Below are 22,301 nucleotides of genomic sequence, written 5' to 3' on the forward strand. Positions count from 1 at the left end.
TGATAAATATCCAATGCATGCATCTTATGACTTGTAACACTTATTTTCATACTACGGTTTGTGTCCATTATCTAGCTAACTAGCAAGCAATTAGCTTTCAACCTGCAGCTCAGGGAGACCATAGACTATATTCATGAAGTGGACATAGCCTCCAGGTCTGAAAAGTGAAGCCAATGCAAAGTGTCTTAAACCTGCATTCTTTCTAATGGCCAGCAGGGGGTGACTCCACTGTTTGCAGAAAAAGTCTGATTAGACTGTCAATGAGATAATGAGCCTGCTATATATTTGCTTCATTACCTCAGTAACATTTTCCTAATGAGTGTATGATCTCAATCGATAGTTTCAAGTCTTCTTTAATACAGCATGATGTTCGTTTCTAAATTATGGTCCCATTTAGACTAAAATAGACGATGAAGCAGAGTATGCTTTAGGCGGTGATTCCTTTGTGAATTGCAAGTTGCTGCCAGGGCAATCTCTTTATCAGGATAGGCATAGCAATGAATGTCCTCCAATGCTAAACCCTCCCATCCAAATATCACTTCTGGCTCCAAAAAATTAAGATGGGGACAGCCAAAATGCCAAACTCCAGGCTTCAAAATGCTAGTCCACAAACCAATGGATGACCTCATAGTGGCTATGTCCACTTCTTTAAAACAGTCTGTGGTTGTAACACCTGGATTTTCTCCAATTAGAAGGTTTAAAAGAACACCTGTTAACAGTGGAACAATGTTACAGGTGTTGGTAGGAGAATTGTGACACATTAAGACAGAGACAAGCTAGCTATTTCCCCATTTCCAGTCTTTGTGCTATGTTAGCAAACCTAGACGTGACAGTGCGACTGTGAAGCAGCTAAATGAAATTCAGTCATCCTTCATTTTATTATTTACATCTGTGATTTTCCAAAGGGGTGAGCCAATCCTGTAAAGTCATGTTGAGTGATCACACATTAACATCTGTACTGACATATTATGTTCTTTTACGATGGCCTCTCTTCTTTCAAAGAGCTGAAAACTCTCTTCTTATCTCTTGGTTTTGGTATGATCCCCGCCAATATACACATGATTCTCCTTAATGTGAGCAAAGCACTTCACTGATGAGACACATGACCCAGCTCAGCAGGTAAACGACACAGGCACCAAAAAGAGACACAAACGTTTTAACAAATTTGGTGATGAAAATCCAAAAATATTTATTGACAATGGAGTTTTCAGACAAAGCTTTTGTGCTGAGAAAGTCATGGAGATAACCTGTGGCGCTGCATATTTTAATGATCCACTGCAGAATCTGTCCATCTTAATAAATTATGTAATGTCAGGTGGACTGCAGATGCTGATTTCTCCAGAGGTATGTGTCTGTGTGTGTTAGCACTGTGTTTGAATTTTGGCCTCCCCAGTGCACACTGGAATTCACTTCAGCCCCAGGATAGAAGGAAGGAAGGAAGGAAGAAAGGAAGGAAGGAAGGAAGGAAGGAAGGAAGGAAGGAAGGAAGGAAGGAAGGAAAGAAATACAGTTTTTGCTTGTACAGAGCTACAACCTTCCAGCTGACCAATAGCATTTAGCCTTCCTGATGACCTCAGAGTCCCTCCCTTGTGTGTGAATGTGTGTTCAGTGATGCAGATGATCCACAGATCTGTGGTTGATCTGCTCCTCCCCTCCCCCTTCATACCTCCATTTTCCTCTCTCACACACACACACACACACACACACACAGTCCTTGTGGGGAGGGGGAGGGGAGAGTGGGAGGGGGTCGGGAGGGTGGGGGGTATAGGTCATTAGGCAGCAGCTTTAAAAGGAGAGCAGAAAGAGCAGCACACACACACACACACACACACACACATCAGTGTTTTCCATGCTGTGTTTTCTCCCAACGGAAATCTCCATTAAAAAATTCACCTAGCTTTAAAAAGAAAAGGAATAAGAAAAAAAATGATTTTTTGAAAGTTTCAGCCCTCCATCCCTGCATGTCTCACACCACTACAGTCTTCAGAGCAACTCTCCAATTTCCAAAACTACAATGGAAGGCTCAACCTCATTAAACGTCTTCCCTCTTGTAGGCTCCACAGCGCACTGTACGCCAACACTACCAGACACTGGAACAGATTCCACGTGTTAATTTTACAGCTATTTTAGATTTAGTCTTTGCCACATTTTAGTCATTTTTATCCTTCATAGTTTTAATCGACGAAAACTGAAAATGTTTTAGTCGACAAAAACCCATGATATTTTAGTCAACTTTTAGTCATTACATTTTCTATGTTTGTTTTTTTTATCTATAAACTAATCCAGGAAGTCAAAAGTGCTATATTGTAGTCAACTGGACTTGCTTGTGTTCCTTGAAGACGTTTCGCCTCTCATCCAAGTGCCCTCTTCAGTTCTAAGTGACTAGCGAATAGAGGGTCATGAACTTGGTTGGATAGCTCAGGGCTTCTGCCCTTTTTAATCCATCGTTGGTGTCTTGGTTAATGGCAGAGGCAAAAGGAGCAAAAGGAGCGTAGAGGTTAGAGGACACATGTGGACCAAGGCGCAAAACAAGAGGAGGACAGAAGAAAAGAGGAAAAGGGAGTGAAATAAAGAAAGAATGAGAGTGAACACGTGTGTGTTATTTATGTTGATGTACATGCATTTATGTAGGTGATGTTAGGCAGCAGTGGTGGAATAGTGTTCTATGTGTGTAGGGTTGATTACTTGGTTATGGTGGGTTGGGTGGTTGGGGAGATTTGGCCAACTGTAAAATGAATGACGGGGATGGCAGCTGTTAGGTCTGTTTGCTGTATGGTTCTCTGGAGGGCAGGATTGTTGGACGCAGTCTTCAGATATCTTTGTGCTATTGTTTGGTGTCTTTGTCTTATAGTCTTGACGTCTATTGTGGTGTGTATGTAATGGTTGCTGATGAAGGACAGCAGTCTGTGTGCCAGTTTCAGTACTTTGTTTTGTATTGTTTGCAGGTGTTGGAGTTAGTTGTTGGAAATGGTGATCCAGGCGGGGACAGAGTATTCAAAGACTGGTTGGGTGTATGTCAAGTAGACTCTGATGACTGTAGAAGGTGATTCTAAGTGACTGATGTGGTGTTGCAGGCTGTAAACCCTGTGTGGGTATGAACCCTTACAAAGTTGTTGAGGTCACATGTGAGATCTGAGTTTCAGAGTCTTGAAGGTCACTTGTGAGTCGTTGACCCACCCAGCCAACTTGTGTGTCCTTAGGGTTAGATGGGTCCGGGTGAGAATGGGTGTTAAATCGTCTGGGAAGGGATCCCAAGACTGCATTATAAGTGGGTGGTAAGTGGTGTTGTAGGCCACCTCTTGTGTTTAATGATGGTCCTTGTAGTTTGACGTAGATGGCTTCTTTCACACCTTTTTCAAACCATCTGTCTTTTCTGGCCAGGACGTGAACATTGCTGTCCTTGAAAGAATGTCCCTTATCCTTAAGACGTAAATGAACAGCTGAGTCTTGACCTGATGAGGTCGCTCTCCTGTGCTGTGCCATGCGCTTGTGGAGTGGTTGTTTTGTTTCACCAATGTACAAATCTGTGCATTCCTGGCTGCACTGCACACACTTACTGATCATCATTTGAAAATCTCTCTATTTATGCTGTCAAAAATTTTGACACCACAAATTAACTAATCTGAGACAACTAGGATTTGTACCCAGGTTCACTGTAAACTCAGACTAATCCATCTCACTGTTAAGAAGCAGAATAATAACTTAGTTAAAGCCTGAATCCTAAATCTGCAACGTGCTAGTCTGGAGATTTAAACTCATGTCCACTGGCTGCTTGCTCTCCTGCTGTTCAGTGGCAAACATGCGGCGCTAACTACTTACAGCCACTGCGCTACTAACAAACCACAAATCCATTCAGCAGCCTCACCATCCACAGTCAGACACATATGACAGTCAATCCCCGTGCAATAACCCTGTAACTGTATATTCATATAGTTTAAATATACACTGTTCATTTACGCATCATCACTGTCAAATATAAATCTTGGCATGCTGTATACACTGTCATATCCATCTATCTCATGTATATAAACAACCTGTCACATTAATCATTCCATACTGTTTACTGTGTTTTACTCTCTACAAATGTCACTGTTGTTGTTTCTTGTGTATTCCTGTGTAAGTACATAGAAAGCAACAAAATGCAACAGTCAAATTCCTTGTCTGTGTACACATACTTGGCCACTAAAGCTAATTCTGATTTTCTTCAGTAAATATCAGAATGTTTAGGAGTTGCTCTGGAATCTAATGCAGCAGTATCAATAACATCCTGACTAGCCTGTAGTTCTTTCATTGGGTATTCAAGGCAACAAGGGGTTTTTGCTAAGCTGTTTATATTACATATATTATACTCTCTAAGTAATACCCCTATGCTTGGATTAAAGGTGGGTCATGTAGGCCCAACAGATGTTACAGAAATGTGATTTGACTGCATTGATTTGTTGTCATTCATGGGCAAGCAACAGATATCCCACTTCTTGAGAATGATTCAGTTGGTCTCATCCATGAGTGTAGCTGACAGGCTGTCTGAACTCAAGTCCTATTCAATTGCTTAACATTCACTCAACATAGCAGGCAGCATGAGCAATATGCTACACTTACAGTAAATGGGCAAGTAGGAAAAGTTGGGGATTCATAAGTGTTTGGACATTCAACAGACTGACCTGTCCAGTCATAAAAAGAGTAATTCAAAAAGATTCGTTCATTCATTTTGCCCATCAGTACAGCCAAGATAACTGTGTAGTCTGAAGCTGTACACAAGTTGCATCAGTTTCAGGGTTTAACCAATCATTGAATGACTTTCAACACTGCTAACTCCAAATTAATAGTCCCTACACCGTCGTAAAGTTGTACCCCAGTCTGGGGATTTTCTCAGACAGGAACTATGGCTAAGGAACAGGCAATGGCCCAGGATTCCTACAGAGGCTCCTGGAAGAGAGTCTAATATGAAAACTATTTCTCTGGGTGAGCAAGTTAACTGCCTGCACACTTAACGGCCTTTGCACATTGAGTCTGGGTTTTTTGGGTTTTTTTCTTTCCGGATGTGTTTTTTTTTTCCGTCATCCGAATAAAAAAAATCATTATGCACAGAAACCTTGCACACTGATTCTGATTTTTTTTTTCTTTTTTTTTCTAATTGTTGCAAAAATTTGCAACATGTGACAAAATGAAAAGACACATTTCCGCCTTTGCCTCTCACCAATGGAGTTCTCTATCTGGCTGTCACCATTCCCTCTCCCTGTCTTGCATTTGGCCCCGCAGCTGCATGAAGGGGCTGAGCTGTCCTCCCTCTCTGTCTCCACATTCTGTATGCAGTCCACATCCTCCTTTTCTTCATCAATATAAGAGATACAGATCAATATAGATAGAACGTTACTATCTACCTGTTGAAAGTGAGCTATCTGAGTTATAAAATGATTCTGTGTGCCCCATTCCTCTGTCTTGTCACAGCTCTATCCTGCTGCCACATTTTCTGCACCTATTCTTGGTCAAACAACTCTCTAAAGGCTTCTGACAGATGCATAAAACACAGAAAATCTAAACTGTTCTAAAAAATGTAATTACGGATAAAATTTTCAGACGCATGAGGTCATATTTATTTTTAGACGTGCAACAATTTTGGACGAGAAAAATGGACACAGTGTGCAAAGGCCTTTAGTGACATGAGATAAACTTGAGTGGACTCTTGGTGGCTGTTCCGTAATCTATACATTGGATCTAATGGTTTAAATTGGGAATATAAATGAAAGTAATTTCAACATCTGTGTGAAAGAGTCATGAGCACAGCATCTCATTCAAACAGGGGTTTTGAACTATGTGGTGCTTTGATCCAAAGCATTTTACATTTTGTCTTCTATTGACACATACTCACACTCACGGTAGTGAGGCACCATTCAAAGTGCTGTCCTAACCTTTGGGAGCAATTGGGGTTCAGTGTCTTTCCCAAAGACACTTCAACAAGTGGACGGAAGAACCAGGGAATAACAACCCTGTGATTAACAGATGACCTGCTCTGCCTCCTCTGCTGCCACTAAGCAATGGATGGATTACAAGGACATAATACCTCAATTCAAGATGCCACACATTCACTGGAGTGAAAATTGCTCACCCAGCGCATAACCCAAAGACCTTTCCCGTTGGTTTACGCCTGCTTTGTTTCAGCATTGTGCAGCCCCACCTGGTGGCTCCATTGGCTTTATATTAGCATGTTGTCTAGGTCATGGTTCAAAAACTCATAATGGACAGAGTAATATTACAATGGACCTTGTTTGCAGTTTCAGGTGTACTGTCAACAGTTTAACAGACACTTCTTACACAGAGGTGTTCTGTTGTATGAGGAATAGTGCTTTTAAGAGCACAGGGTACGGTGGCTGACAAGGGCCACAACAAGACAATTTTTTGGGCTGTGGTAGCTTCAGAAACTATGGCAATTTAAACATTTATACGACAATCCAAAATAAATGAACTTCTGCTGTGTCGACTAAATATGCAGCATTTTTTGTGTTTTTTTCTTTCTTTTCTTTTTTTTTTGTCGTGTGTCTGCTGTTAATGTATTTGTATTGGCTTTCTGTTGCATGTCTTTTCATTTGCAGCATGTTTCCATCACTGTATTTGTTTTGGATTATCACGTGTTTTATAATTGGCACCATTACTGAGGCTGCAGCACAATCCTTGTAATAGAGATGTTTTGGGAATTTGCAGTGCATTTGTCCTGTTGGCCATCGTAACATGGCCTATTTTTGTTGCAGTACCACAGTTGACCACTGGGACAAATTGGCAGTAAGACTACACTGTATCCAGCTCTGTTAGAGGGAAACTCCACCAATTTTATGAGAGCTGCCCCCTGAATGTTAAAGATTCAGATCATCCATTGGAGAATCCTCAATTGACTGAGATTCCTTCAAGTCAAGCAGTCATTTTTCTTCAGTGTGCAGAGCACTTATGGGCATATTTCAGTCCCCAGATTTGGCTGCAGAGTGAGCTCTCCCTGCTTACACACTGCTCTACCGTACAGGCAGAAGCAGACCCAGACCCAGGGAGTGAGACAGAGGCAGCTGTCTGGAGGAAGAGGGAGAGGCTTTGCCCGGTCAGGCCGTGAGATTACTTTATCTTCTTCCTACTGCTTAGAAGTCGTGAATATACACTTCACAGCATTTTAATACAAAACAGTGTCTGGCTTTTATTTGATATCTAGTTCCGTCAAAATTTTTTGCACATTTCTGAGCTGTTATTAGCGTAGTTAGTACACATTAGCTTGGAGGGCTGACTTTGCTTGTTTACTATATTACGTCAAAGTGTCACTCTGAATGTCTGGCTGAACCTTGTTCAAACTGCCCCTATATGAAAAAAAGGAACAAATGGTCGAGTGTTCGTACTAAACAGCCAAATCTGATTTGACTGACACAATTGCTATTCAGGTACAGCCCTAGATTTTACACATTAAGGTGTGTTTACGGGTCTTGGGGAGTGCTACTGTATGAATTGTATACTGGGAATGTGGAGTTAGAAAATAATCAGCTATGAGTTTATCATACCTCTGTTGTCCATTCGTCATCTCTGCTTGAAGCTACATTAGTCGCTACTAGCATAACACACTGCAGTGTGGGTAATGTAGACACCAGAAAAGAAAAAAAGGAATGCATGCACTAAAATTGAAACGACATTATCTCTGGTTCTGCTGTATCAGTTTTGATCCTCCTAACTGTCCACTGTGAATTCGATAATGTCATGAGGCCCCAGTGCCAAGTCAGAGGGGTACTCCTCATACATCCATGAACTAGTCAGGTAAAGAGTGTCATCTTAAATCTGCCACCCCTGTGCAGTGAACACGATGCAGCCATAATGGATTGGAAAGTGAAAACACAGTATAAGTTATATTTAATGATTTGCCTTTTTATGATTTGTATGATTATCAAAGACCACTGAAGGAGCCATATGTAATGAACATATTATTTTAATGAGATTAGCTCCATCTTCAGCTGTCCATCCATCCGTCCATCTGTCCATCCATCCGTCGCTCTGGCCACTCATCTGTCCATCATCCCTCTCTCAGTCAGCCAATCGATACCTGATGTCAGGATGAGGTAAGTGATGACTTCAGAGTCATTAAGCGATATGATAGGCTGACACAGTGCCATCAGCAGCCGCTGCTGGAAATGGATGGACCCCAGACACCCCGGATCGTATTTCACTGGTCTCTCTCTCACACACACACTGCTACACATACACACATACACATGCTGGCCCAGTGAGGATCTCGTATCTCCAGCCCTAGAAATGGATTTTTCCCCTGCAGACCACACAGGGCTGATTCATATCTCTATTGATTTAGATGAGGAGATGAACTGAATGGAATGAAATGAAATCAGCTTCAAAAATAAATTACAAATTAATCAAATTTATTTGTTCAAGATACACATATAGAAACAGTTATAGTTATATACAGTTTACATATATACATGTATGTATATATGCTCAATTGCAAAAGAGCGACGTTGCAACAGCATGAAGCTTAAGCTTTAATGTGAAATGAATTATGAGATAATACAGCTAAAATTGTCATGAGTCACTTCAGAGAGCTGAAGGTCGCCACAGTAAAACTGTGGTAATACTGCAGCTGGTTGTTTCCAGGAAAGCACTCAGCTGTTTCCATTGCTGACTGGTTTGGCTGCTCATCTTACCAGTCTGTTACTGGAATTTCTCAGTTCACTCAGGACAGAAAACTCATGAAGTGGATCAAATTAGAGGCCAAGAACGAGGCTGGTGTTTGAAACACAAACCTGATCTCTGGTGTCCGACACATATGTCATCTATCCACCATCACAATACTTCCTGCATTGGTACTACATGTACTAAGACACCATTTTAAACAACAAATTAATTTCTCCAGAGGATGAAAAAATCACAAACAAAGCTAAAGTCCACATTTTAGAAACTTTAAAGGTTTTGTATTGTATCCGGTTTATTATAAATGATCTCCAGTATACTATACTACATTGTATATAATGCAGGATTGTAGTTGTAGTATTTTATGATTTTTTTTTAAAAAAATGTTTGTTCCCTTTTATGTCATGAATGTCAGCACAGTATTAATGAACTTGATACAAAAGTCAATTAACATCCAACACACTGATGAAGAAAGTTGTGTAACATTCATATTGTGCAGTGAAATGTGTAACTTAATGTTAACATTAACCAGCAAGGCATGGCACTTGTAGAACTAATCAATTGAAAAATGTAGGTAACAACATTTAAAAAATGTCCTTTCCCTTTATTACTTCATCCACCTCTAGTTATGACCAGCAGGAACTGCAACAACACAGCTCTTGCTTTGGTTCAGCCTCCCACCTCTCATCAGCCAGCTGTGACTTTGATCATTGTTCCTGACACAAAACACAACCCTAAACATTTTTTCCTTCACATTGTGTCAAATCTGAACTTGAGCTACAGCAAAACTAGAAACATCTATAATCAGTGAGAAAGAGTTTATTTGTCCTTCCAAACTCTCATTATGGCAGAAACATACATCCTCCCCTCAGCTGGAGGAGGAAGTGAGGCTCAATGAATGCCATTATGTTCTCCCTCTCTGAGTGTGTGTGTGTATGTGTGTGTGTGTGAGTGTGTGAGAGAGAGAGAAAGAGAGAGAGAGAGAGTGAACGGGCAATTGATGCACTGACTCTCAATGTCATGTTTTTACCATTTGTCTCCCTTGGAAACAGAGAGCGAGAGAGACTTAAAACCCCAGAGCAAACAGGAGGACATCTGGACCTGTCTGTCTTTCTCTCACCTCCTCCCTCCTTTATTCTCCTCTCCTTCTTCAAACTCTCTCTGTCTTCCTCCTCTCTTCTCCTCCTCCTCCATGCCTTCCTCATTTCTCTCTCCTCTCTTTTTATCACAGTCTCTCTCTCTCTCTCTCTCTCTCTCTCTCTCTCTCTGTCACTCTCTGGGGGCTATCAATCACGGTTGCCGTGACGGCGGCCGGGCTGTAGGTGGTCATGCTGACGGCAGATGGCTCTTTATCGCTGGAGCCCTGGCCTCTCCATGACAACCGCAGAAAGCAGGAAGTGACACATCCAGCCGAGTGGAGAGAGATTCATCTGGACACGGGAGCGCGCGCGCACACACACACACACACACACACACACACACACACACACACACACACACACACACACACGGAAGAGTAACAGAGATGAAAGGGTGAGGAGAAGAGGGAGTCTTACAGAGCTTCCATTATATGGCAGATTGAGGCTTATTTAACTTAGGGACTGTTCGCTAATTATGAGAGGGGAGGGGGTGGGGCAAAAAGGCAGAGGCATGTCCAATATTTTTGTAAGCACTGTTGAGGGATTTATGTTTTTTATTTGGCTTAGGGGAGGGGCATTCATCTTCAAATGGTTGTATTTTTTTATTTATTCCACTGACAATTTTTGGAAAAAACATGCCAGAGCAGGTTTGGAAGACAGGTTTTCTTTTAGAATCACCAAAATTACACCATTTATCACAGCTAGAAATGGCTTAAAATTGTGATATTTCATGAATATCACTTTATTCTACATGTTTTTATTTATTTATTTATTTATTTGGCCAAAAACAAACCATTTACACAAGCTAACCAGCATGCACGTCAAGAGTGAAAAACTAAGGCTTTTTAAACTCGAGGATTTTGTCTTCAACTTATTATTTTCTAACATCAAAGGATAACTTTTAAAAAAAGTTAAAGCAGTTTAATCCTCAGACAGCACTGATGCCATAATCCCCAATAATACCAAGCCTATTTCCAAAGTGTCATTGCTTTCACAAGTGTGATAGGAAGTGTTGGCTCAACTGTTTTATTTAAATTCCAGCTCTTATTTTAGAAATTTCCTGTGGCATACACCCCGCCGCTCAGTTACTGATTGCTCAGGTCAGGTCTGAGGCATTGCTTTGGTTTTATTGGTTGGACCAAACAAAACTTCTTCTTTTATTATAATATGGAATTCATATACCCACTGCTCATGTGCCACAGGGTTCATTTTCAGGTCCCATCTTAATTTACTTGTATTTGAGTCCTCAGGGGCCCTTGATGGCCGCTATTATTGGCACAACTATAAATCCCCTTAAACCTCCCATTAAGGCACTATAAAGTGCACCACCACTGCCCCAAAACCTCCATAAATTGGGCATCTTCTGTTAGGACAGTCAGCTAGCTACCTGTAATTGTCATACATACAACATTAGGTGTAACCTTTCCCGCAGCTGTCAGGGCCTTCATGACCTTCTTTGCCTGGGCCCCCCAGAATCTAGGATCTCCACTGCCTGTTACCTGCATACACATGATTCACTGAGCTCTTGAACAAAGCAAGAGTTGAACAAAGCACACCTTACTAAAATTCCTTAAGTGTTAAACATTTGTAAAATGACTAAAGATGTGTTGCTTTAAGTTTAACGCCCTGCTTCTATAAACTGTGCATTATCAGTCATTACATTGTTTATTCACATTAATTAAAGAATGACTTAAATATTAAATCGATTAATAGTCAGTATTTATAACTCCAAGTAGCCTATATCTACTGATACCTTATGAAACAACGAGCCTCTGGATACAAACATGTAAAAGGCTCCCCACCACTCCTACACCCAGACTGAATGAGATTTTGCATCAACGAATCACAAAGAGATGCGAAATGACTACAAAGAGACTACTGCGCCTGTGCCCAGTAGGCTTTTTCAGTAATCCATCCATGATACTGATGAGCTAGACCAGGGGTCTGCAACCTTTGCCATTAAAAGAGCCATTATATCAAGGTAAATAGCCTATTAAATCTAAATTAGCTTATACTTATGGTCTAAATAAGCATTTGTTAATATGTCTTACCACAAGGTGGCCACTGTGCAGGGCACTATTAATAATTATCTGGTACTTAAATTTTGCAGAGCTGACAGTGAGAGCAAACAAATCTGTCCATGCACTACTACATTCTCTATTTCATTCAATTTACTTTTTTGGATTTGGCATCCATAGCTAACCAGCCACTGCTATCGAGGTTCAGCAACATTTAGATTCATAGAATGAATTTCCATAGAATTCTTTTCTCAAAGGCTCAAGGAGCCACTGGACAGGGGCTAAAGAGCCACATGTGGCTCCGGAGCCACAGGTTACCTACCCCTGAGCTAGACTCACAAGTCAGTCTTTAGACGCTTTGTTTAACTAAAGACTGATGTCTTTCTCCCTGATTTTGTGTTTAGATGGACGGATACAATTTCAGAGTTTAAAAAAAACTCCCTACGTTGCAGAACCAATAGTAAATCTGCAGGGCAGTCCTTCAGTGGCTTGCTGAACTCTTGTGCTTGTAAACATAGTCCGACTGCGTTAAAAGTTTTAAACAAAGTCTCTGTAAGTCCTTCATTTCCACAATCTCATGGACTTAACACACGTTTGATGAAACCGAGTTAAATCTCTTGGCATCCATTTTCAAGCTCTCTGTGTGATTGTTTCCTTGCGGACGAGAAAAGGAGGAGCGCACATTTCCAGGAGGGCATGTCCTTTTAAAAAATGCAAGAGGCGTTGCCTTGTTGCCGGCCGTTTTCTCCGGTGTGTTAAACACACTTTAGAAAGGAGTGTCCCCAGACTATCAGAAGGCGGAGATCTCTGATTGTCTGGTGGTGAGAGACTGATGAGCCAACTACCTGTCAACTTCTTACTCTGGTAGAGTAGGGTACAATGATGAGGGCCAATCATATTTCAGGGAGGGCCTCTGCCACCCCTGGTCACCTCTCTGGCCCTGCTTCCGCTTCATGTATGCCTCACAAACATTCAGCTGTGAATGTCTCAGCAATTTTTACTGTTCAGGGCCACTCAACTTTTTGTCCATTTATAAAGCTATGTCAGTCTGAAACTGGCTTCAGATGTAAAGCTAGTGGCTAGTCATGCAAGTGGTATCCAAACCTACCAAGTTCCCAAAATGATCACTACACCATGAACTGAAATTTAGTGACAGTTTTGTATACTTTTTATGACAACAAGCGACATGCAAAATTCTGTAATTGAAGGCCAACGTTACTGTCTTTAAGAGCCTGTGGCACACACAATTTTTTTAGGCTAACGCAAAGGTATTGGTATCTTGTAAAACTAGACAACCTAAGGCATCCATTGGTACCATTCATGGTAAGGAAGGGGGCTAAATAACACTCAAATTAAGGCTAAATTTTGGCGAGGGAACAACTGGCATGGTGATTTTACCAAGGGGTCTCTTGAACTCTCACCTCAAGATATCTGAATGAGAATGGGTTCTATAGGTACCTAAAAGTTTTGATAAAGTTTTTTTCCATGGAAGTGTTTTGTTCCTTACAATCACTGTATTCTTTCAAACTGAAGCTGTGTATAATTAACTTTTTAAGGAAAGGACAACCAGCCTATTTAAAGAGCAATGAATGGATTGTTGTAAAACTCAGATTGTGACATGCATCAATATCAGTATTAGTCTATGCACATCAGATACATAGTAATATCAACTGTGAAATAGGAAACCAAAGTATGTGTGTATGTGGTTCTTTACCTCTCCATATTGACATTTGAAGTCAGCGTGTACACTTTGACAGCATAGAAGAATTCCTGAAATTTGGTTGTGGTTTTTAGTTTTGGTGTGTCACCCCAAGAGTTTCAGCCCCATCTGACCAAACTGACAAAACATTTCTGGGGGCGCCACTGCTGTACAATCCTATCCACAGAGAATTATTTATCTGTCAGTGACTGACAGATGATTACTTTCTTAAAGATCTCATTCATATAACTACAAAGAGGCTGGTTAGTCAGCTAGTTCAGCAGCATTGTGTCTTGTACAGAATTCTTTAATATGAAGCTTCAAACACTGGCTCCCACATTTCCCATTGTGCAGCTAATAGCATAAAGAGAAATGCTGGCTAGATTGATTAGCTTTAGGAGTTCAGTGTAAAATCAGTGTAAAGATGATGAAGTGCCCTTCAACGTGGATTTTTCTGATTTGGTATCTAGATTTGGAGATCTGGATTATCATCAGCATGATGTTCAGTATGTTGGACAATAAGGCTGGATATTCACTAATCTGGGCAAATTCATTACACGTTAGCTGGCAGAACACAGCCTGGCAAGACGGGCAGCAGTGATATAGATGCAGACAGAGCCACGATGCCAGCAGAGCTGCTTCTGACTGAAGAGCCTTCAGAAACAAAGGCAGGCTTTGTCCCAATATATCACTGTTTAACATGGAGTTTGCTCACTTGCTCTGCATATTAAGATAATTATTTTTAAACAATATCAGCAACAACCATGAGTGTAAATTCAGGAAGCATTGTCTTGCAGTGGCTTTTGACTAACTGAATTCCAACTTGAAAACAACTATATTATGTTATTTGAAATTAATCAAATTAATTCACCTCAGTTTCAGATATCTTATGTAAAATGGCATTTATGATAATGTACAGTGTATAACTTGTATCACTGAACTTGTATTTTTGTGGAATATCTGATCTTGTAATTTCTACATTTTTCCAAGGACCTTCAACACACCACCAGAAATCTTTTAAATGAGACAGTTTTTTTTCTAAATTCCTGGAAGGAGAAATGGGGGTAGAAGACAAGACTACATGCTGAGTCGGTGGTTCAGTGTGTGTGTGTGTGTGTGTGTGTGTGTGGTATGGGGCGGCTGGTGGATTTCACGTCCCACTTCCTCCAGCAACACGATTAGGCCAGACGTCTGTCACACACACACACACTCCACCTCTCTCTACTGTCTGCTAGAGTAAACACACCCTCACTCACACACATATATATGCATTACTATTCATGTGAGGACATTCTATTGACTTCCATTCCATACGTGTTTCCATTTGCTTTTCAAAGGTGTGGTAGTTTAGTGTGATCACCTTATTATGCTATTAACACTGAGACATATGAAATAGAATGTTGGCATCATTAGGGCCATCACACTGATTAACAAACTTTGCAGTAAAACAATAAAAGTGGCACAATTAAGTAAAATGTGTCAAGCGAGGAGTAAAGTGCATTTTTCCATGTTAATATGTAACAAAGTAGGCAAAGCAAAATAATTGTTTTTATCTCATCTATACTTTTAGAGATACAGCGAAAATTTCACTTTAGCCTCATTAAACTCCACTGTAATAGATACTGTTACACAGTGTTGGGCAAGTTACTCTCAAAATGTAATGTATTACACATTACTTGCTGCCTTCATTTGTAAGTAATGTAAGTACTTGTAAGTTACTTTACAATATTACTCTGTGCAGAACAGGATACAGTGTAAGTATATGATTGGAAACATACTGGACATGATAATGCACATGATCACTGGCACTACTATAGGGTAGCATAATGAATAAAACGACAAGACACAACAACCTTTGGGGGATATTTTTTTCTGGTGGTGCACTGTCGGAAGTAGCGCAGTGTGAATCAGTGTGGCTAAATGAAAAATGAAAACAATAAACAGTTTTTTTTTTGGGTGGTAACATGTTACGTGATATTGTAAATGTAATAATATTACCTGAAATCCTGTCTGTTACTGCTAAAAAGTAATACATTACTGTTACAAGTTACTTTTGTAATGTGTTAGCCCCACTGCTGTCACCACTTTTAAAGGTTTTATACAATTTTTTAAAATTATTACTTTTAGTTATTCTCAATCCCATAATCTACAATTTATAACATAAAAACACTGTTCCAACTTCCATACCTTTCCTGGACTTTAAAAAGTGGAGGGGTGTAATACTGCCTTGTGCAGGGTACATGTCCCCTGGGTCCCCTCCTTAAATTACGCCCCTGATGGACAGTATCTTAACTATAGGATGGATTACTATGAAACAACATTGAGGGCTCCCAGAGTGTGTATGTTAATGATTTTTAGTGATCCCATGGCTTTTCCTCTAGCACCACCAGCATGTCTTATCCTGAAAAATATCATAACATGTACTGGATGAATTGGTACAAAAATTTTGTACACATAGTCATCATTCCCAGATAATAAATCCTAAGGACTTAGCTGTTCCCGGGCTTTTTCCTCTTGTCCCATGATCAGAGAAAAATATGAATCCGTCCAATACTTTTGTTTATGAAAAGCTTTCTGCAAACTGATGACATTCACCTCAATAAGCAAATGCTCACCTAAGATGTGAACCCAGTAAACAGTATACCTGTTTAACATCAGTACATTAGCATGTCATTGTGAACATGTTAGCATGCTGACATTAGCATTTAAATCAAAGCATCACTGGCATGGTGACACGACAACAGTTTCAGGTGGGAGCAAAGTGAAAGGGTGACCGTGTGACCTGAACCAACCTATAACAAACTGTGGAGGCAGGCATCCTCTGCTTCCTGCACCAAAGCCAGAATATCCAGTGTCTCTTGTCAAACACAAAGACGGGTGGGCATGGTCTGTGTTAACTAGTGAATCTTCAACTATTTTTCCCTCGTTATCAGGAGTGTTTTTGTTTTTTTTTAAATTCCTGATGGTTCAACAGATGTTACTGCAATTATACTGAAAATATAAAACAGTCTTTCATAGACTGATTGACAATTACTTGTGAGCTCCTACATAGATACAAACACACTGTTTATATCTACTGTAGGCCTATGTTTACAGACATCCCACCATGCCTTTGAATGCAACTTACATGAGTTTAAGCTAGTAGTGTCATGGTACAAGAAAAGAACAGCCAACATCACACAGTGTTCAATCCAGTCTCTCTCTCTCTCTCTCTCTCTCTCTCTCTCTTTCACACACACACACACACACACACACACACACACACACACACACACACACACACACACACACAGTGGGGTCTGGCTGTCAGTTTGTGTTTTGTCAGCAGCTCCAGTGGGAGAAAGGCCATTTCTGATGGCTGGCTGGAGTGCACACACACACACACACACACACACACACACACATGGCTCGGCCTGGCAATTTCCTGTACTCTTATTTCACCTCCATTTGACCTGAAATGTAAGTTCAGCTCTCTGTTTTCCTCTGTAATGCTGACACATACTGCATACTGTTTTATGACTGCAACATCTACATCTCTAATCAAAACCTTTGCTTTATTCACACCAGTCTGTTCTCACTGCTGCGGTCCAGTTACATGTAATGACCACTGAGGCCTCTAGGGGCTGCTACCAGGCCTTTAAGACTCCTGTTACATACAAGTATGAATTTACACTCAATATATGAAAATGTCTTTCTTGCTTTTTCATTCAAACTGACGTCTTTGTAAGACCTTATTACACCACTTTACATGTGCTTTAAGATCAAACTTGCAATGGAAATAAACACCAAAAGTGAAAATATGCTAGATGCAAGTAAACATATTGATGTCAGCTCAAGATACTCTCCAGAAGTGGAATGTAACTAAGTCCATTTATTCAAGAACTGTAATTAAGTACAATTTTGAGGTGCTTGTACTTTAGTCTAGTATTTCCATTTCTTACTAAAGCTTTAGTTGCTAGTTATTTTAAATATTTAAATTAATTAAAAAAACACATCTCAACTTATTAAGTCTATTATTATAGATTAAACTATTCAACAGGATATAAAGTAATTAAAATTAGCTCCCCCTTTACCAGCTGCATTTAAGTGATGAACACATTACTTAGTGTTTCTCTCTTGTTAAAATGCGTAGCTCCTCCCTCCGTGATGGGGAGACTTATCAACGAGAAAACAGTCTCCTACACACCGTACATTCTCACAGTGATCCATTCATTCAGAACTTAACACAATTAAATATGTTTTAAAGCCTTTAATAAGTAAATGTTTTAAAAATCCAGTGTGTAGGATCTAGGGAATTATATTGTCAGAAATGGAATATACTAAGGATGTTTTCTTTAGTGTGTAATCACCTGAAAATAAGAATCATTGTGTTTTCGTTACCCTAGAATGAGGTGGTTATATCTACATAGGTAGCATATCCTCGTCTATGGAGATCGCCATGTTGCACCACCATATTTCTACAGAAGCCCAGAACAGACAAACCAAGCACCGGCTCTAAAGAGGGTCATATTTCTTCAGTGTTTTCAGTTTAAATCAATGGGTGCGGCTGTTTTGGGAGGAGGAGACACATTCAGTTATCAGAGAAAATAGGTGAGCACACATTAGCAGTGGCCCGTCTGTGATGTGCCAAGCAGCATACCAGAAACTCTGATTTGTAACTTGAAATTATTTTATTCAGTGTTTTTACTGTTTTAAATCACCTGGTCAGTTTGTTTTGGAGAAAAAGAGACCTTTGCCAATAATTCAGCTCCTGGTAAAAACCTCCTGAACAATGAACACTGAAGGAATCCTAACTCGGAGAAGTCTCATCCTCATCGCTAGATGCCATATCTTATAAACTGGATCTTTAAGACATTAGAAGACTTTAGCAGCAAAGGCAAGGATGATGAAAAAACCAACTTGATGTAGGCTAAAAGGTAAGTTTCAGATTCTTTCAAAAAATCTCAATGTTTGTAAGAAACACTGAACGTAAACTTGACTTTGTTAAACTCCACGATACCTTTATCTCAAAGTCCTCTTTTTTTTTTTTCAGAGATTTAACCACTTCATCTTCAACAGCCAAATTTGCCTAAGTTGCTTTGGAGTGGACCTTGAGTAATAAGATTATTTTCCTGGTTCATTAATTTTCTCATGATTTTACTCCAGTAGACTAAAGACCATTTAAAGTAACAACAGTGAAACAAGGCGGAAGTTGATAGAATTCCCTGGAGAGGTGATCAAGGTCCCAGTAGTCCCTGTGTGGAATCGAACAAACCAGCCTGCTCAGTGGGACTGCATCTACTGCACACACACAAAACCCCAGTGTGTTCATAGACAGTAAGAATTATCAGTGAGCTGTGGTTTTAGTTGAGCTGGTTGAAAAAAAAAAAGTGGTTGTCTGTGACCTCATCCTGGAATCAAATGAAACACAAAGTGTCATCAGAACATTTTCCTACAAACACGTGAAGACGAGTGAAGCAAATAATGAGATCCAAGCGGAGGTTTGGTTTCCTAGGCGAATATCATGATTCACTTTTATTAAAAGCATCATAGCTACAATTCATCATACATGATGTCTCCAAAAAAACAAAAAACAAAAAACAAAAAGACAAACACCAAAAAAAGAGGAAGAAAAAAAAAACATTTACATGGTATGTCTGTAAACTTCAAGGCTAGATAAGAATTTTGAGGTAATGCTCTTCAGCTTGCTGGCTAAAAGTAACAAAAAGTCCATTTTCAAGAAAAGTAGCTAAGTAATAAAGGTACCTGATTATTTTAACTCTTTAACACCAGTGCATCAACAGGAACAGAGTGAGACAAAATTGATTGCAGTACTTATTTGTCATCATTTACAGTTTTAGTTTTGTTTTTCTATTCATACGACACTTGTGGTTATTCATATAGAGTGTGTGTGTGTGTGTGTGTGTGTGTGTGTGAGTGTGTTGGGAGAGTGATGTTGGAACATTCAAAAGCTGCCTTGGTTATTGCTGTCTCAGCATTAGAGAGGAGAACGAGGAAGTCGAAGGGGAAGGTGTCTTCCAAACAGCAAAAACTGATCTCTCCCCTCAGTCCCTGTTGGCTCTCTCTGCGTCTGCTGGGCTGGCTGTGATAGCAAATGTTAATATGACCTGGCCACAGTGTGTGTTTGAATGTACTTTCAAATAATTGAACCACTTGCAGCGCTTGATTTATCTCAAATACTTGAACTGGCCTCAGAGATGGAAACAAATCAAGCACCACCTGCCTCTTCAAGTATTTAAAACTTACTCAGCGACCAGAGTTGAACTTCATATAGAAACTTGTGAATTTCCAACTCGGTTGAAAATGCGTCTCAGTCCTGTTTTGGCCAGGCCTGGTGTCAGTGTGTGTGACTAGAGAAACAGTCTTTTTAAGAGAAGGTCACTAGGAAGCAGCACTTGGTCTGAAACTACCGGGATATGAAGGAAAAAAATACAAATTAAAAAACAAAACAAAACAAAAGGATTTTAATGTGGCAGCGACCGGGAAAATCATCCATCTCATGTGCCCCCTTTAAAGAATAAACCTGAAACATCACATCCCTGTGTGGGCCACCGCTCCAAATCCATTCACAGAAACCTCCAAACTGGGACGGCTGGTTTCGGCTGCATGGAGCGGACCAATCAAAAGGCCTGATTGGTAGCAGACCCAGCCCGCCTGCCACTCCTGAGCAAAAACCAGCCGCCTCGGAGAGAGAGAGACAGGATTCAGATGTGGCAGTGGAAAGACTCAAGACTGGTATTCAAACAGTGTGGGACTGGGTTAACAGTATTGGTTCAGTGTGCACGCACACAAGCACACACACACACACACACACACACACACACACACACACACACACACACACACACATACACTCAAAGGAAAACAGCTGCGGGGAGGAGTCCTCCCAGAAACAGTCACATGACAGAGAGGCTTTAGGGGGTTAGTGTGTGTGTAGCGGCATGTGTGTGCAGCTAATGATCAAGTATGTGTTGGAATATGTGTGTTGTGGTAGTCAGTGTGTGAGACTGAGTTTTAGGCCAGTCTGGTTTCGTTTCCCTCCTCAGAGTCTACCTGGTCTGATATGTGAGAACTAAAAATCTGCTCTGAAACAGAACAGCTCAATCAACTCATTACCCACAATTCCTTATGCAGCAGCAGCTTTGTCAGACAGACAGCTGGGTTAGCTGTAATGCTGTATATTTGAGAACTGATGTCAGAAAAATGCTGCCAACTACAACAAACAGTCCAGGCGGAGAGGGAAGCAAAAATAAAAAATAAAGATTTGAGAGCTGAAAGCAGCAATAATAATAATAATAATATTAATAGTACTACTGGAACCTTGTGAAGTCCTGTTTGAAGGATTGTGGGAGAGAAAAGTATGGGCGCACCGTTCACAGTGCACACAGGCCGTCCAGATAGAAAGGAAGAGTCTTTGAAGAGGAGCCGAGCTCTGAGCGAGTGGCTGTGAGGAGTTTCCCTGACTACACTGTCGATCAGAGAGATTTAACTTAACACACACACACACACACACCTCGTTCTCTCTGACGCATAGTAAATATACCTGGCCAAAAAATAACAAAGAGTGAGAGAAATCATCAACAACAACGTAAAAGGGGAAAAAAACAGGATTCATAATAGTTTGGATGTTTGTGGTGGAGGCGTGTAAACGTGGTGAGGGGGAGGAAAGGGGGAGGTCAGAGGTGAGGTAATGTCCAAGGCCAGTCAGTTTTGTGTTTCATTTCAGTCACTCTTGTCCTTCTGTGGAGATGCCACCGCCTCCTCCTCCTCCTCTTCTCCCACCCCTCCATCCTCCAGGGCTGAATCCTCGCCTCTTGTCTCCTCCTCCTCTGCTCCCTCCTCCTTGTCCTCAGCCAAGTCCCTCTCTCCTCCTGCCTTCACCTCCTCCTCCTCTCCTGTAGCTTTCGGCCCCCCCTTCTTCTCCTCCTCGTCTCTCGGAGGGTTTGTGGTCACGGCGTTGCTCCCCAGAGCTCCGGCCATGGCGTTCTGCAGCTCGGCCAGGGTGGAGGCGGTGGGGAAGCCGGGCAGGCTGAGCCCCGCTAGGCCTGGAGGTAGGAACATGGAGGGGTATAGGAGGCCAGGGGCCATGGTGGAGAGGAGGAAGGGGTTGAACGCCAGGGAATTGGCTGACATGCCAGCTGCAGCTAACAGGGCTGCGGCATCGCCGTTGATGGATGCCTCAGCCGTCGAATCAGCAGCTGGGACATGAGGAGCTACGGTGACATCACTGACAGATTTCTCCATTTTCTCCGCTGCTCCCTCACCCTCTTTCTCCTTCTTCTTTGCTCCTTCCTCATTACCATCAGCCTCATCCTCATCATCGTCTCCCACCTCTTCGTAGTCGTCTCCCTCCTCTTTCTCCTCACTATCTCTCTTTCTCTTCGTCGTTGCTGTCTCATCGCTCTCCCCTCCCTCTCCCTCTGCTGTTCCGTTGGTGTTCCGTGAAGTGGCAGCGATGGAGTTTGATGCGGCAGCGGCGGCGGCTGCAGCCGTTGCCAGGTTACCACCAAACAGCCCGCCTAGGCTGAACATGTTGGGGAGGGCAGCGGCCATGTTGGGCAGGCCTCCCATGCCGGGCAGCATGAGGGGCAGCATGGAGGCAGCGGCAGCACTGGCAGCGGCCTGTTTGGGGTCGGTGGGGTGAGGGAAGGCCATCAGACCAGCGGCCAACTGAAGAGACTGGAGGCTCTGGAGGGACGACAGGTCCATTCCTCCAAACAGACTGTTCAACAGCAGAGGGTTGATTCCTCCTGCAGACACACACACACACACACACACACA

At 41.4% G+C, this 22,301-nt stretch overlaps 1 protein-coding gene across 2 annotated transcripts in view; it reads right to left on the bottom strand.

Moving 5' to 3' along the window:
* Nucleotides 1-19,404: 19,404 nt before the first annotated feature.
* The window catches only part of chd7 (chromodomain helicase DNA binding protein 7), a 94,112-nt gene continuing 91,215 nt past the window's right edge, over nt 19,405-22,301 (bottom strand). For both annotated transcript variants that reach the window (XM_049598743.1, XM_049598742.1), the window contains exon 41: nt 19,405-22,270. In XM_049598743.1, the coding sequence (XP_049454700.1) occupies nt 21,243-22,270 (1,028 nt within the window). In that variant the 3' untranslated portion in view covers nt 19,405-21,242. The remainder of the gene's footprint in view (nt 22,271-22,301) is intronic.

Source organism: Epinephelus fuscoguttatus, linkage group LG15, assembly GCF_011397635.1.
Source record: "Epinephelus fuscoguttatus linkage group LG15, E.fuscoguttatus.final_Chr_v1".
Taxonomy (NCBI): Eukaryota; Metazoa; Chordata; class Actinopteri; order Perciformes; family Serranidae; genus Epinephelus; species Epinephelus fuscoguttatus.